The sequence below is a fragment of the Anolis carolinensis genome, chromosome 3 (assembly GCF_035594765.1).
Source record: "Anolis carolinensis isolate JA03-04 chromosome 3, rAnoCar3.1.pri, whole genome shotgun sequence".
Taxonomy (NCBI): Eukaryota; Metazoa; Chordata; class Lepidosauria; order Squamata; family Dactyloidae; genus Anolis; species Anolis carolinensis.
In genome coordinates, this window is record NC_085843.1 from 90,730,320 (window position 1) to 90,746,762 (window position 16,443).

At 37.1% G+C, this 16,443-nt stretch overlaps 1 protein-coding gene across 3 annotated transcripts in view; it reads right to left on the reverse strand.

Moving 5' to 3' along the window:
* The window catches only part of gk (glycerol kinase), a 37,737-nt gene that overhangs the window by 2,992 nt on the left and 18,302 nt on the right, over nt 1–16,443 (reverse strand). For 2 of the 3 annotated variants that reach the window (XM_003218909.4, XM_008107369.3), the window contains 10 exons: nt 14,490–14,557; nt 10,785–10,827; nt 10,382–10,462; nt 9,916–9,994; nt 8,827–8,923; nt 7,297–7,381; nt 6,705–6,825; nt 5,447–5,590; nt 4,994–5,074; nt 2,768–2,854 (listed from right to left, as the gene is read on the reverse strand). In XM_003218909.4, the coding sequence (XP_003218957.3) occupies nt 2,768–2,854; nt 4,994–5,074; nt 5,447–5,590; nt 6,705–6,825; nt 7,297–7,381; nt 8,827–8,923; nt 9,916–9,994; nt 10,382–10,462; nt 10,785–10,827; nt 14,490–14,557 (886 nt within the window). The remainder of the gene's footprint in view (nt 1–2,767; nt 2,855–4,993; nt 5,075–5,446; nt 5,591–6,704; nt 6,826–7,296; nt 7,382–8,826; nt 8,924–9,915; nt 9,995–10,381; nt 10,463–10,784; nt 10,828–14,489; nt 14,558–16,443) is intronic. The other variant, XM_008107370.3, reaches the window with a different exon arrangement.

A 16,443-nucleotide genomic window follows, 5' to 3' on the forward strand; every position in this document is an offset into this window, starting at 1 on the left:
CGGACAAGGGGGTGGGTCTTCTCGGTGGTGGCTCCCCGGCTCTGGAACGCCCTTCCTAGAGAAATCAGACAAGCTCCTTCCCTGTTTTCCTTCTGCAAGGAATTAAAACCTAGTGGTTCCTGCAGATCTTTGAGCAGGATTAGTCCTTGGCCCTCCCTTTTGACCCAGCTCAGCACTTTATTCACTACTGGCCCCAAGTCCTCCTGTTGCACAAGACTTGAATAGCACTTTATAGTTGGCCATTCCAACATTGAACTCTGGGTCACTATAACCGGCCCGTAAATTGAATATTGTTACTAGTTTTATTTTTCATTGTTGTATTGTATACTGTGTATTTATGTTTATTACTTGTATAATTTTTAAATTGTTCTATAGTTCTGTTTTTATTGTGTGTATTGTATTATATTGTTTTTATCATGTTGGAAACCGCCCTGTCTCCTGAGGAGATAGGGCGGTATATAAAGAAAGTTTTGTTGTTGTTGTTGTTGTTGTCGTCGTCATCATCATCATCATCATCATCATCATCATCATCATCATCATCATAAATTCAGACAATCCTAACTGAAGCGTAAGTTACAATAGCTGCAATCACTACCAAAACATGGAATGTTCTCACTTAGGGAATCATGTTACAATTGTCTTGCAGATGCTGGACCAGTAATCAATTTGTTTGCAAGCACAGTACAAACTGACACTGATGATCTTTGATTACTTTTCCTCAGATATGGAAAAGGCATGATGGAGAAAACAGAAAGGTGCACCAAAACTAGAGTTCATTGTATGGTGAAAATGTTTCTGCCCGGGCATTTCTTATGAACTGTACAAAGATATGAAAGCTGAGAAAAAAGGAAGAAAATCTGATAATAATAATAATAAAAAAAACAAGTTTTCCCACCCACAAGACATTTTGAAAAAAGGGGTTATGGAATATTTTCTCTATATACTCATATATTTATTCCCTTAAAATGCCTGAGGAAGATTTGTATGTAAGAATATGCATAGTGCCATAATACTGCAATTCCCGGTCTTGGTTTCATTTTCAAAGTTTCTTTTGATGAAAACAAGTATTTGCTTGACACAATGGATTACCACATGTCATCGAAAGTATCAAAAGTAAACAAAAAGCCATAAGAAGCTGATTCCCATGCACATCTACTTTTTCTAGACTTCTCCAGCTATTTGACCAAATACCCTGTTTCCCCTAAAATAAGACATCCCCAGAAAATAAGACCTAGTAAAAGTTTTGCTGAATTGCTAAATATAAGGCCTCCCCCGAAAGTAAGACCTAGCAAAGGTTTTGTTTGGAAGCAGGCCCACCAAACAGAACACCAGAGAATGCAGGATCGGTAAATGTACGTACCATAGAGTGTTGTACATGGAAATAATGGTAGTAACAAGAAATTCTTGATAGGATTCACAGTTTGTCTGGTTATGCTGGTTTGTAATGACAACTACTGTACAGTATATAATAAATGTTCATTTTTTTGTTCAACAATAAATGTGAATTCTTCTTCATGGAAAAATAAGACATCCCCTGAAAATAAGACCTAGAGGATCTTTGGGAGCAAAAATTAATATAAGACACTGTCTTACTTTCAGGGAAACACGGTAATTCTTTTTTTTACCATTGGAAAATGGCAATTTACAAGTCTGTACTGTAAAAAAATTACAGTGAAGAGAACTGCTTGCTTTTAAGGCAAAGCAACCAACAAGATTATATTTTTTTACACAATGAAAATAAATCCCACTTCACATATCATCTACACTAGGTTAGGGCACCACATTAGCCTTCTTGGAGATCTGCGTGTGCTCCCAGAAAGTAATTATGATGATATTACCAAATGCCTCTGGTTTTCTGAGGGTATGTATTTTGACTAATTTGGGGTTGCAAAAAAAGGAAAAGGTCTCACTGAGGCTAATTTACAATTTTAATAACAGCCCAATTCTCACAATATGCTGACAAAAATCCTGGTTTGAAATATAGTTTCATATAGTTAAGCGGCATAGTTTGTGGCACAACTTCTACATAAATTGATTATATTTTATTCAATGCAGTGCTTCAGAATTAACAGTTATTACTGTGTTTCTTTACACAAGAAAATACTGAATGCCAGGCATACCTCAGTTAACAAAGCTTCTGACAAAGAAGCTCCCCATTATACATTTTTAATGCCTGCCCAGCTTCTAAAGCCTTTCTTTAGCAGCATTAGCACTTGGAGGATAGTGAAAGAAGGGTGAAGAAACACACACTCTCAGTGTTGGGTTTTGCGTCTCCCATAAACAATGCAATAAGCCTTGAGATAGGAAAAATTGGATTATATTCTGGTTGATCCTACTTGTAGCCATGAGTGCTTGTCTAAAACATGCAAGGTAAAACAGCAGCTATCTCAGAATTGCTTATAAAACAAAGAGATAGGACAAGACTAGATAAGCCTATCTCGCCAGCTCCTCCACCACCAGTATGTTAAAAAAGCATGGATCTATACATTTATCCACCAAATGGAAATTGTAAGAAAAGTGGAGGTTAATGAAAGACGGATGCATTTTGGAAGATGCTTTCAAATGGTCTGCAGAAGGTTCAAAATAGATGAACATCTTGAATAGCTCTCCTTCTTTGTGGTGCAGAAATCAATCCCTATTTTTTGCATGTTATTTCTGTCTCCAGTACCAACATATCCACTTTGTTAATTGAGGTATACCTGTACTTTTTTTTTTTTTTTACAATTTGTAAGCAGTATACTACCGGTTCAAAAAATAATCAACTAACCTGAGATGTACTTTGCTCCGATTAACATTAACAGGCTACTCATTACAAAAAAGCCCAAAGGTAGACTACAGAAGATACTAGTTTCACCTGTTGACATCCAGCAGAAGAGGTTCCAGTCAAGCAAATCAAAAGAGAGATAGATATAAATTGCACTATTTAAGAATCACATAAAAAATTATATGAAAGCAGATAATTCAGTTTACCATAATAATTACAGACGGGCCAAGCTTTGATTGTTCAGATATACTGCAATTATTGTCAATACTGAGGTTTATTAAGGCAATTCAGATTTGAAATGAATACAGCAGACAATGTATAATTCCAAAACAAAGCTGATCTTAAATAAGTAAAATATTCTTTAGGGATGCAGAATCTACCACAGAAGTTAGAGATGCATATGGGTCTTCAACCACATAGGAGGTAACAGATTTACTGAATTTATATCCTGCCTTTCTTGCACAGGACCCAAGGTGGCACTTATATGACATTAAGTCTTACATGCCTAGGCTTGTACCATTAACAAGAGGTTATCTACACATTCTCATGTAATGTGGGCACTGTGCATATCTACCTGGACTGATTCCTGCAACGTGTTTGCACCACCATAGATTATACATCTGCAGCGGGGGAAATATGGGAATATCTCAATGAACAAATAATAATAATAATAAACTTTATTTTTATTTCCCGCCCCATCTCCTCGAAGGGATTTGGGGTGGCTCACAACAGGGACAAACTTCTGACAAGGTTTTTATAGGAATGCAGTGCAGCCCCTTTTGGTGTGTTCTGTTTAACTTGAAGTGTTTTTTTATTAATTGGGTGGGGATTGAAACATTAATCATTGAAAGACAGATTTTTAGTGTTGAATTGCAGCAGTATGGCACAGGAAATGCAAAAAAAAAATATTGACCTGGAAAATGGTATTTTACTGTAGTTGAGTTAACTAATGTCTAGCAGACAATCAGCATACATTAAGAGGAAAGTGGAAAAAAGGGAGAAAAGAAGATTAGCCTGCTACATCTGCTACCGTGCCACACTGAAAAAGCATAGATCTGTAAGTTTTGCTGCCAAAAAGCAAAAGAAATGTGGAGGCTGTTGAAAGAAAAATGTAACTATGATTGAATGCATTTTGGAAGAAGCTTTCAAGATTCAACATGTTTTTGGTTACTTATGCAAAGCCGACTTTATCTGATAGTTTAATTTCATTTGTTAGTTTTGGATAAAAAGTTTGTTGAAACATGTAGAAACATTATTTTTCTTGGGGAGAAATCCTAATGTTTCACAAGGCAGGTTAAAACACACAGTTGCCCTTTTCAAATTTTCTTGTGTTACAAATACAGAGATATTCCATCTTGTCAGGTCAAAATGCTTGAGTAATGGCCTTCAGTTTGATTCATTTAACTGTACAATATCTCCAAATTCCTCAGCTTATAATGTTCTGCAACACATTCTTTGTATACATAGAATCAGATATTTCTCTTTTCATAGTTTCAGTATCTTCTGTGGACATATGTATGAATGAGGTGCCATTTTCTTACTACCTCACCAAGAAAGCACTCTCTGAGACAGCCATATAAGGCTATCAAGGTATGTAATAATGTCTAACCATCTTTGATGTTAGGTATGATCTTGTAGTCCATTCCTTCAATGGTTCTACTAACACAGAAACATAGTCTGTGCACAAGAGGGAAGAATACTTATAGTCTTTTTTTGTAGCTTGGGCATAAGCAGAGTAGCACTAAGTGGTTAATCTTCAGCATGAAGCAAAACAGCACATTTGCATAGGGATTATTTGATTAAAGGAAACAGAACTACAGAGGCTAAATCAAAAATGTGAAACTATTTCCTTTACCATTTCCTTTATCATTTTTTCTTGTTTTTGTCATCTTGACATATGCAGCCACAGGGGCTTTCCAACTAGATGACTAATCTTCAGGTATTTTCTCAAGCACGGTAAAAATATACATCCAATATGGCAGTAAAATATATTTGTCATTTCAATTTTGTACTTTCAAGTAGAATATTAGCCACCCTGGCCTCCTATGAGAAAGGGCAGGATATACACTGAGCAAATAATACTAACAGAATTTATGTGCTATTTCCCCAAAAGTTTATTTTTTTAAAGAAGGTGGATAATAAATAAATGAACATCTGTTTACAAAAATCATCCCTTACAGATGATGACTTTAAAAAATCACTATAGAGGTATAAACAGAAACTGCTTACCACTTTCTTGAGGTTCTGATGTCTCCCAGCCCATTGACTTCTTTACAGCTTTCTTCCACCTTCTGTAGCGATACTCGCTTTCTGAAATCACAAGGAATGTTTTCACTGCAGTTTCCACATTTCAAAATAAGGTTAAAACGTTTATGAAATAATAGTATTTTGGTAAGCCTTCTTAGATCCACATTGAGATATAAGCTTTTTGCACTCCATATCAGATAACTGTAGTGCCAGGTAAAAAAGCATGTATATTTCCTTCAAGAAATACACACAATCATCATCCTAGTTCAACCACACTGTAAGGATTCCTGCATGGCAGGGGTAGGACTAGATATTTTTGTCCTTGATTCCAACTCTTTTATCTTATGTAAAAACTGCTCAGTAGTATGACTAACCCAGGATTGTGGCTCTGGTGCATTTGTAGATAGTGGGAATTGAAAATCAAATTTGCCTTACCTTCAGGATTAATCTTTGGCTCAAAGCATTCACATGTTACTGCTGTAAGATCATCAAGATTGAGACTCCAGACTCCTACTCCTTCAGCTGCTCCTGCTGCCATAGCTGCTCCTAGGGCTGTAGTTTCAGGCATAGATGGCTTTACTAAAAAGATATAAATGCAGAATCATTATGAACTGCTTAAATATTTATAGCATAACAAAATTAGAATATTTCAGGCAATACAAAGCATCAAATTTTTGTTTTCTTCTTTATTCCTTCTACTGAAGCTGGAGAAAAATAAAACCTGTGCAAAAAGGGCATTAATTTAAGACAAATTAAGTAACCGGGAGAAATTTGATTCTGTAATGAACATCAACTCAAATGTGAAATAGAAAGGAGTTATTCTATGCATTAACATTTAGAGGTAAGTTTTTTTTCTAGCCAATATCAGCAGTGCCCAATTTTGATTTGTTGCTTGTTACTTGTATTAAATTCATAAGAACTGCTGATTGACAGTGAACTTCTTAAGAAAGTGACATCAAAGAAAGGCTGCCTCACTATATATAGACTACAACTGTTATGATAAAAATTACAGCAACTGGTCTTCTACATCTGCAACTTCCTGCTGGGAGTAGGGCCCACATTGACCTCAGTCCCTGGCTCTTTTGGCCCAAAGAGACCACTGTCACCTTGATCCACAAAATTCTTGGAAAACTACCTCCACCTCTCTGTACAAATCTTTTGTCTCCAGAGGCTGACTTATGATACCAAGAAGGGCATATGTAATGGAATTTACATAAACCATTCAATAGTCAAGAAAATGACTATTATTGACAAGAAACCATTTTCCCCAAAACAGCTTTGTCCAGTTCAAACAGAAAATCTAAAGACATAATCCTTGGGACAGAGGCAATGCCCTAAGTGTCAAAGGGGGTTAACTGTCAATTCCTGGAATTAATGGTAAGACTGACAACACAGGTATTTTCAAGGCAGTTCTTCGAGGGGAAGAGATAATTCAACCATGTTTGAAGTGGTATACAATGGAATAGTTCAAAGTAGCTATTAGCCGCATATGCACAACAGTACAGAAGAAAATTACTTGGTTTAGTATGCAAGAAATGTGTAAAATGTGAGTTGCAGAGTCTTTTAGATGAATTAAGAAATCCAGAACTTCTTGGCTACAAATCCTTAGCCCACAGAAAATAAACTAAAGCTGTATTGCTTTGTTCTTGTAAGTAGTAGTTTAAAAAAAAGAGAGGTCAGATACTTCTCTTACCTACTGGAATACAGAGAATGTCAGCTTGGAGTTGCATAAGGATCTTGTTGTTAGTCATTCCTCCATCAACTTGTAACTGACTTAGTGGAATTCCACAGTCTTTGTTCATTGCATCCAAAATCTTATAACAAACGATATTACATTTTTAAAATTTCACATGAACCTTTTCAACAGGAAAAGTAACTTTTTATAAATGTGCTACTAAAACAGTAACAAGAATTTGACTGGAAATATCATCTGAAACTGTGATGGAAGGATAATAAAACAATGACTTATCTAACATAGCTGACATTTAAAGGAAAAAAGAACAAATTGACATACTAGTGATTTCAACAGGTCTGAAACATCTGATTAGTATAGTGAAAAAAGTCCCATAAAATGTATCTGAAATGCTTCAGTAAAAAAGAATAGTGAAGAAGCAATATTCAAAAACTGAAGGAATTGAGAACATATTTGAAAGGTCCAACTGCCTCTGTACAAGATTCTCAGTATGTGAAATTAGCTTCAGTTCAAATACACACACGGTACTGCATACAAGAGACCCAGGGGTGCCTGAACTCAAAGAAGTATAGATTGTACCCATCAACCGTACCTCTCGTGTTTGAAAGCAAACAGCTTCTAGAGCAGCAAAGGCAATGTGATTTTTATTTGTAAACTGAGTAAGGCCACAGATAATGCTGTAGAAAAAGATAAAAAGCAAGAATTGTCATTAGGAAAATATTAATTAAAATATTAATTTACTATGATTTCATGTTTTTGCCAAAGCAACCCATTATGATACACTGATGTTACTCTATTCTACAGTTTTACAAACATTTCACGTTGGTGACACACTTTTAGACATGCAAGATTTTGCGACACTATAATTTAGGTTTACTAGCAAACCGGAAGTTAAACCAACCCCTTGTAAGAGATACGGACACATTCATAAGCTGTGATACTCAAATGTACGGGGACATAACATTATCTCATGAAAACCTTTCATTTCTAAAATACATGATTTATTACTTATTGCTCAGAAATGACACCTGCACACTCCAGCTGACACACTAACATGTTGTGAAACACAATTTGGAAAGCTCTGCTCTATTCAATCAGGGAAAACCAGGAAGACAATACATATAAATAGTGGCAACCCGCCACATAATTAGATCAATCACATGAGCAGGATGAGGTTGGTATGAAGTGCAATTTTAAAAATAATAAGGAGAATATAGTGCTCACTCTTCTCTTCCGTTGTTGTTGTTGTTGTTGTTATATTATTATTATTATTATTATTATTATTATTATTAATAATAATAATAATAATAATAATGTTTATTTATACCCCCCTTCAAAGTGGTTTTTATTATAAGCATTTAAATACAATTTAAAATCTACAAATATACTAATATTAAAAGAGAATTAAATATCAATGGTGTTAAAAATTCACAGTTAAAATCCATAAAAACGTATCCAAAGCTAAAAACCACAGCACCCGTGACTTGGTCTTAAAAACCTTTAACTTTCCTGAAGCATCTTATTCCAAAGTGTTTCTCTCTTAGGTAGGTTCACTTCCAGCATTATAGTTTAGTTGAGTTAAGCAATGTGGCATGACGACATACAAGGAGGTAAGGAGAAATGTTTCGGCACCCACATCAAGGCGATCTTTGTCATTTAAAACTATCTTCCCTTCGCTCCATATATGATCCACACATAATAAACAAATCTATGTTGTCACATGTAGTTTTGGCCATTATAGCTAATATGTTTTAAGAGTTTTTAAATTGTATTTGTATGTTTTATCTTGATTTTAACGTTTAAATGTCTTGTGTATTTGTACGTGTTATGTTATAATGTGGCATGAATAACTGCCAAAACTAGAAGCTGCTCTGAGTCCCCTCCGGGATGAAATAGAGCGAGGTAGAAATATAGTATGTATGTATGTATGTATGTATGTGTGTATGTATATGTGTGTATAGACAGATAGATAGATAGATAGATAGATAGATAGATAGATAGATAGTTTCCTGGTATGAAGGCCAACTATTTCTTCAAGCCTTGCTTACAAGACTTCTGTTAATATCAGAATGATAGAAATTTTTAAACATTTTAAATTGAACATTAAAATAGATATCCTTACCCTCTAGCACTAGGTTCCCAATATGGAGCATATAATCCTGAGAATGCTGGGACAAAGTAGCAGCCATAAGAAGTGCCTACATCAGCAGCAAGTTTCTCTGAAATTAAATCCAAAATAGAACTTAGCAACAGCCACTTACATTTAAAGGTCAGATAATCAGTATTGCGTTTTCCCCTCCCTTTATCAAAAGTAGCCTCCAGAACATCTAGTATTTCCAGATATACTGGATTACAATTTCCAGAATTCTTGAGCATAGGCTATGCTGGTTGAGGCCAACAGAAGTTGAACCTAAAACATCTGGAGGCTTAGGTTGGGGAAGGATGCCTAAGATATGGAAAGTTGTTCAACAGATTACTTTAGCTTCTACACCATTATTGATATTTGCTACACTTTCCACTTTTAACAGGATTTTTGCTGAGCAATTCTATACTTGACTACACAAAACGTAATTTCATTGAATGATTTTCACCAAAAAAAGGTTTACAACTGCAGGCCATTAAGACTAGTGCACGGTCTCCTGTATGAAGATAAGACTGTACAAAACATGATGCTGTGCAGAGTTATAATACTATAATTAAAAAGCCTTTTAAAATAAAAAAGCACTTTTGCTGCCATAAGCAGTAACCTGAAAAACCATTCCTCTTGTTTTTAATTTGCAAAATCAATATAAAGAACTCAGATTATAAACTGGTACACATCCTTTTAGATTTTCTCTTCCAATATGTTTTATTCAATAAATAACATGTTACTTTACATTATTAGATTTACTAAGGCCAAGCGCACCTCTGAACTTGGAAAAAGGAAAACATATGTTCAGGCAGGGCTGTAGCGAAAGGGGGAGGAGTTAGGATTCAACCTCCCCCGGAAGGGTTCAACCCCTCCAAAGCTGGATTACTCATGAATTTTAACTGGTTAACCAATTTATGAGTAAACCAGGTTTTGTTTTAACTTGACACATGGGGGGGGGGGGGTTGAACTTTTAACCCCTCCCCCAGCTACAGCCCTGTGTTCAGGTTTACCAATTCTAAGGAAGAGGAAGATCATGGCAATTATTTTTCACGACAAACTATTCAAGTTATTGATACTTACCGATTTCATCTGAAGACCGTGCAATACCTAGGTTGTCCCTTAACCAACGAACAACAGCACCAGCTATGGCAACAGATCCCTGAAAGTAACAGAATACACAAAAATAATTCATTAACTCAGCCTCATTCACAGAAGATAGCAACATTAAAAGTAAACCACAAAAATAATAAAAAATGGAAGGTGTATCTTTTATTATTTTTTTAAGTTCCTCAATAACCTCTAAAGACACATATCATGTAATGACACAAGTCTGGGGACTGGAAGAGAAGATGATCTGTCGTCCTGGGAACACCTGCCCCAAGACCAGTTCTGAAGAAAGGAAGATACCAATAAACAATACCAGCGAGCCAACAAGCAGTCATAGTGGAGTGCAGAATATGGAAGTCCTTAAAAAGCAAGAAAAAATCCCAGATAATAAATGGTTATCTTTGGAAACCTTTAATACACAGAAAATAGTTATACCTACTTCTAATGCATAATACACTGGTTTCTCTCTGCCCAGTTTGTAAGCCACAGTTGTCAGAAGGCCATGCTCAGAAAGTGCAGGCTGAAAACAAAACATAACATATTGGTATATGTAGTCATTTAATATGAAAACAGATTGCTTATTTACAATTATTGTATTAAGTGGAAAGCTACCACATTATACTTTATGGGATTAAATAATATTTCCCCCTGATTCATCCTATGATCCCTTTAAGCTCTCAATGAGACATAAGTTGTGAAGAACTTTGGAAATGTATGGGAAATATCATTTTACAGCTCATCAGGAAATGTTTAAAAATAGAGTACTGTATGGGAAGATCTATTTCTTTGAAAGAAGTAGGCAGTTACCAGAACTGTCAAGTTGTTTAATTCACAGCACTAACCTTTTGACCTGTATTGCAGAGTAAGAAGCAGCCTGTTCCATACCTACAATGAAAGTGACAAAAGTTATTAGTTTGCTACAAAATAGAGCAACCCCCCACATATAACCCCACATATAAATGACCAGATTGCAACCGATACAAGTTTTATGATGATTTGTATTCTCATCGTGTATGTACACTAGCAATGTTAGAATACAAAAAAGCAAACAAACTATTCTGCCAATAATTAGTAATTCAGTTCTTATGACTGCAATATGGAGAACCCATTCTTCAGGAAGAATCATTGGTGATTGCGATTGTGGCCATTGTCGTCAATATAATTAATTCTGCAGGCATCCATTATTTATGACTGGTGGCTAATCCATATTATGCCAAATGCTGTTGCATGCTTTAAAACATTGCTATATTCACTCAGTGAGCTGGTCAAACACTTTCAGATAGTTCACAACTGAATCTATATATATAAAAGAGTGATGGCATCACGGCAATTCACAAAACAAAAAAACTACAGGCCCCCCAACCTCAAAATTTGACAACACAACCCATCATCCACGCCTCAAGGTTGATACAACAAAAAGAAAAGAAAAATAAAGTCCTAATTAGAGGGAGAGCAATAATTTTTTTTATCCAATTGCTGCCAGTTTAGAGGGCTAATCTCTGCCCACTTGGTTGCCTAGCAACCAAGGGACAGCCAGGTTTCAGTTAGGGGACAGGCAAATTTAGGCCTCACTTAGACTTCTTCCACAGATTATCAGATTTGCACTGGATTATATGGCAGTGTAGACTCAAGGCCCTTCCACACAGCTATATAACCCATTTATAATCTTATATTATCTGCTTTGCACTGGATTATCTTGACTCCGCACTACCATATAATCCACTTCAGTGTGCATTTTATACAGCTGTGAAGAAGGGGCCTCAGATAATCCAGTTCTGAGCAGATAATATAAGATTAGAAATATACAGTAGACTCTCACTTATCCAACGTAAACAGGCCGGCAGGATAAGTGAATATGTTGGATAATAAGAAGGGATTCAGGAAAAGCCAATTAAACATCAAATTAGGTAATCGTTATACAAATTAAGCACCAAAACATCATATTATACAACAAATTTGACAGAAAAAGTAGTTCCATGCGCAGTAATGCTATGTAGTATTTACAGTAGAGTCTCACTTATCCAACACTGGATTATCCAACGCATTTTTGTAGTCAATGCTTTCAATATATCGTGATATTTTGGTGCTAAATTCATAAATACAGTAATTACTATATAGCATTACTGTGTACTGAACTACTTTTTCTGACAAATTTGTTGTCTAACATGATGTTTTGGTGCTTAATTTGTAAAATCATAACTTAATTTGATGTTTAATAGGGTTATCCTTAATTCCTCATTATCCAACATATTCGCTTATCCAACGTTCTGCCGGCCCGTTTATGTTGGATAAGTGAGACTCTACTGTACTGTATTTACAAATTTACCACTAAAATATCACAATGAATTTAAAACACTGACTACAAAAAACATTGATTATGAAAAGGCAGACTGCGTTGGATAATCCAGAACATTGTATAAGCGAATGTTGGATAAGTGAGATTCTTCTTTAATATGAAATAATTACTGGGATAGAATAATGCAGAACAATATAATCTCTAAAACCAGGACAGTAAATAAACAGGGGAATTCCACACAGGAAACAATCGGGGCCAGCTAACACCTCCCAACAAAGTATTCCCATCATCAAAGTCTGGCAAATCCTGTTTTCTCAGGGCCACAGACAGTAGAAGCACATAAAATATCGCAAACAACATCACTCTGAAAACAAGGGTATTCCAGACAGGAAACAATCAGGGCCAGCTAACACCTCCCAACAAAGTATTCCCATCATCAAAGTCTGGCAAATCCTCTGTTTTCTCAGGGCCACAGACAGTAGAAGCACATAAAATATCGCAAACAACACCACTCTGAAAACAAGGGAATTCCAGACAGGAAACAATCAGGGCCAGCTAACACCTCCCAACAAAAAATTCACTCAGGGAGGAAACAGCCAGACTTTAAAGCTGCAAGGCCATTACATCCTAATCATTTTTCCTAATTGCAGCATTCATACTTGCCTCCAACAAACAAAAAAACCCAATCAGAAATATTGTATATTCACAACCTTTAGGAAATAATATCCCCTGATGGCGCAGCGTGTTAAAGCGCTGAGCTGCTGAACTTCTGGACCGAAAGGCCACAGGTTTGATTTGGGGGAGCGGAGAGAGCCCCCACTGTTAGCCCCAGCTTCTGCCAACCCAGAAGTTCGAAAACATGCAAATGTGAGTGCATCAATAGGTACTGCTCCGGCGGGAAGGTAACGCCGCTCCATGTAGTCATCCCACATGACCTTGGAGGAGTCTACGGACAACGCCGGCTCTTCGGCTTAGAAATGGAGATGAGCACCAACCTCCAGAGTCGGACACGACTGGACTTAATGTCTGGGGAAAACCTTTACCCTTGACCTTAACTACCACCAATTCCTCAATACTTTATTTCCCATACCACCATACTTCGCCACAGCAACGCGTGGCCGGGCACAGCTAGTATATTATATAATCCTCTTCACAAGGAATAAAAGGACATGTTTTATTCTGATATTTAATTTGCTCAGGGAAGCCAGCCAGCTCACAAGCAACTAGCCCTTGGAATAATGGACTGCACACTTTCCAGTTCAGAAACCAGCCAAGAATTGGAAAGGAATGAAAGGTTTGCAAATATGGGTTGTCTTGTTAGCCAAAGTCCTGTCCATGTTCAGACTGATCTACAATTTTTAGCCTGCCTAGTTCTCCCTACTACACTGAACTCAGCAACACTCCCTGTGTACCACTTTCAGCAGCAGAAGAGAAAGGAGCAACGGGAGCAGATTGTATACTCTAAGCTGTATCATCTCTGACATTTTGAATGCATTCTGAAGTTATCCCAATTGTCCCACCATATTTATGGATTAAACTTTCAAGGACTTGGGATCATTTACAATTATTTGCTGCCATCTTTGTTGCTGCTGCCCTACAACCAATGAGCGAGTGAAGTACAAAATGGTAGTACAGGTACTTTTGTATGTGTGTGAAATATGGTTGGGGAGGGGCTGAAGATATTCACAGTTTCCCTACTTTAATGGGTGTCCTGTGCACCTACCCCTGTGAAACTGAAGTGCCCACTATATTTAAACAACATCGTTAGATCATCTTGCACAGGGTAGCTATCTGATAAACTACTAAAGTCCCCCACAGTGCCATAGACCTGTCTGGGAAAACGTAAAAGGAGTATGGAAAGTATTGTATATATATACACTAATCATCTTGAAATGTTTACAATAAATAATACTTTATTTTTTCTATCCCACCACCATCTCCCTGAAGAGACGTGGGGCGGCTCACATGGGGCCAAGCCCAAAACAGAAACAAAAACATGACAAGTTAAAACCAGTATCAATAACTACTATAATCTATAAGGTTATATGCTATTATACTCGATCTTCCAGATGGGGCAGGGTCCAACCCAAAAGCAAGAGACTTATAAGCCCAGTGGTCAATGTGCAAAAGATTCCAACCATTCTCATTCACAGTTTGAGTATTTTAGTAAGCATGTTACAGTGGCTACTTCACACTTTTTTAAGTATCATAGCAAAGATGATTTGATGTCATTTCTCATATTCATACTTACGTATTTTTTGCTTGACCATCCTTAAAGCACATTTGTCCTACTAGAGCAGCAGACTGGTCACCTAAGCACTGGAATGATAAACAATCCCATAATGTTTAGCCAAAGCAGAATTGAATATTTAATATTCAAGTCAAATCAAGTATGTTTTTCTTTCTAGAACTGGAAGACCTAAAGATGGTAGTGCACATACTGGTAATCTCAAGGTTGGACTTCTGCAATGTGCTTTACATTGGGCAACCTCTGTACCAAGTTCGGAAACAAATGAGTTAGAAGTCTCTCACTCATAGGGTCACCATAATTCACCATAACAACAACATATCTCTTTAAATTCTTACTATTTAATTTTTATAAGTAATTACTATAATTATGAATTATTTATCACTCTCAAAAACAGATGCTTACTTCTGATCTTATGTAAAACTACAGTTTTGACAAGTGATTGTTATCTTTGTTACTGGAAAATTCTACTGGAAGATAAGAGAAGAAGTTCATAATCCAGCATGGTTAATTTGTACTTCAATCATATTCAACAGGATAGGGAAAGTGCAGACTAAAGGCTACACAGTATTTTGAATCCCATGGCCATGAAATTGTTCTATCCCCAAATGTTCCCAAATGCAGGAAGCAATTACACCAAGGTTGGAGGGGGAGGAGAGACTTTTTTTAAGTAGGAGTAAGTGAACTAGAAGTTGTTCAATTTTTTTTTTCGTGTCAGGAGCAACTTGAGTTGCTTCTGGAGTGAGAGAATTGGCCGTCTGCAAGGACATTGCCCAGGGGACGCCCGGATGTTTTTGATGTTTTTACCATCCTTGTGGGAGGCTTCTCTCATGAGGCAGCTCATCCGCACTCTCCCCAGGTGGGATTCGAACCTGGCAGCTTTCAGGTCAGCAACCCAACCTTCAAGTCACGAGGCTTTAGTCCACTACGCCATCAGGGGCACCAGTTGTTCAATGAAGAGAGCACTGAACGAACTAATTAATTTCAAAACAGTTTCCCTTGTTTTCTAGTAAACATAATTGTGTAGTCCAAGCTGTATGTGAGCTCTTTCAACAGAGGTTTTACATTAAGGATTTATTCTGGTATAGGAACAAATTATGTGCAACTAACTAAATAATATACACAGCTTTAGAAATGCCTGAAATGTTCCTTCTTTATGATCTCATCTGTTCCGGACCTGAGCCTGGGAATTCAGCTAAAATGAATTAAATTAATGTCGACTTTCACGGGGTTAGGGGCATAGCTACCCCATGAAAGTGGAAAAAACTGTGAATATCTCTGGTGAAGGGGGGAAAGGAGCACCACTGTTACCATCTCTGGGAGGGAGGAGTGGCGCAGAGGACAATCTGGTCCCACATACCACTTAATGCACACTGTGGATTCCATCTCCTTTTCCTCCTCCTCTGTGGCATGTGACTTTCTCTCACCCCATCAAAGGAAGGAAGATGAGACCAGGAATATGTGGCGTATCAGAAGATGAGGAGGAACCAGAACACTGTGGGTCTGGTTCCTCCTCCTCTTCCTGTGTACCACATGCTCTGTTCTTTGCCTGGTTAAAACAGACTTGCAGAACTAGAAGAAAAGGAGCCAGATAGTGGCACTGGCCTATCTCCTCCTCTTACTTACAAGCTGCAGTTCTGTGTTCCACCTGGTAAACAGAGAGTTGTGGAAAATAGGACAAAGAAAAGAAATTGCTCCCTATTCTGCACTCTCATTTACCTGGCAGATCTGGCTTCTCCTATTCTTCCTGTGTGCTGAATACCTGTTCCACCTGGTAGTATTCCTCTTCATCTGACCGGGCAGAACACAGATTTGCAGCACACAGGAAAAGGAAGAGGACCTCGATTTGCCACGCAGGTGAAGAAGCACAGGGCTGGCTTCTCTTTTTACCAGCATGCCTTGAGTCTCAGAAAAAGAAAGGGAGATGCCAGGTGGAAGAGAGACTTGTGGCATAATG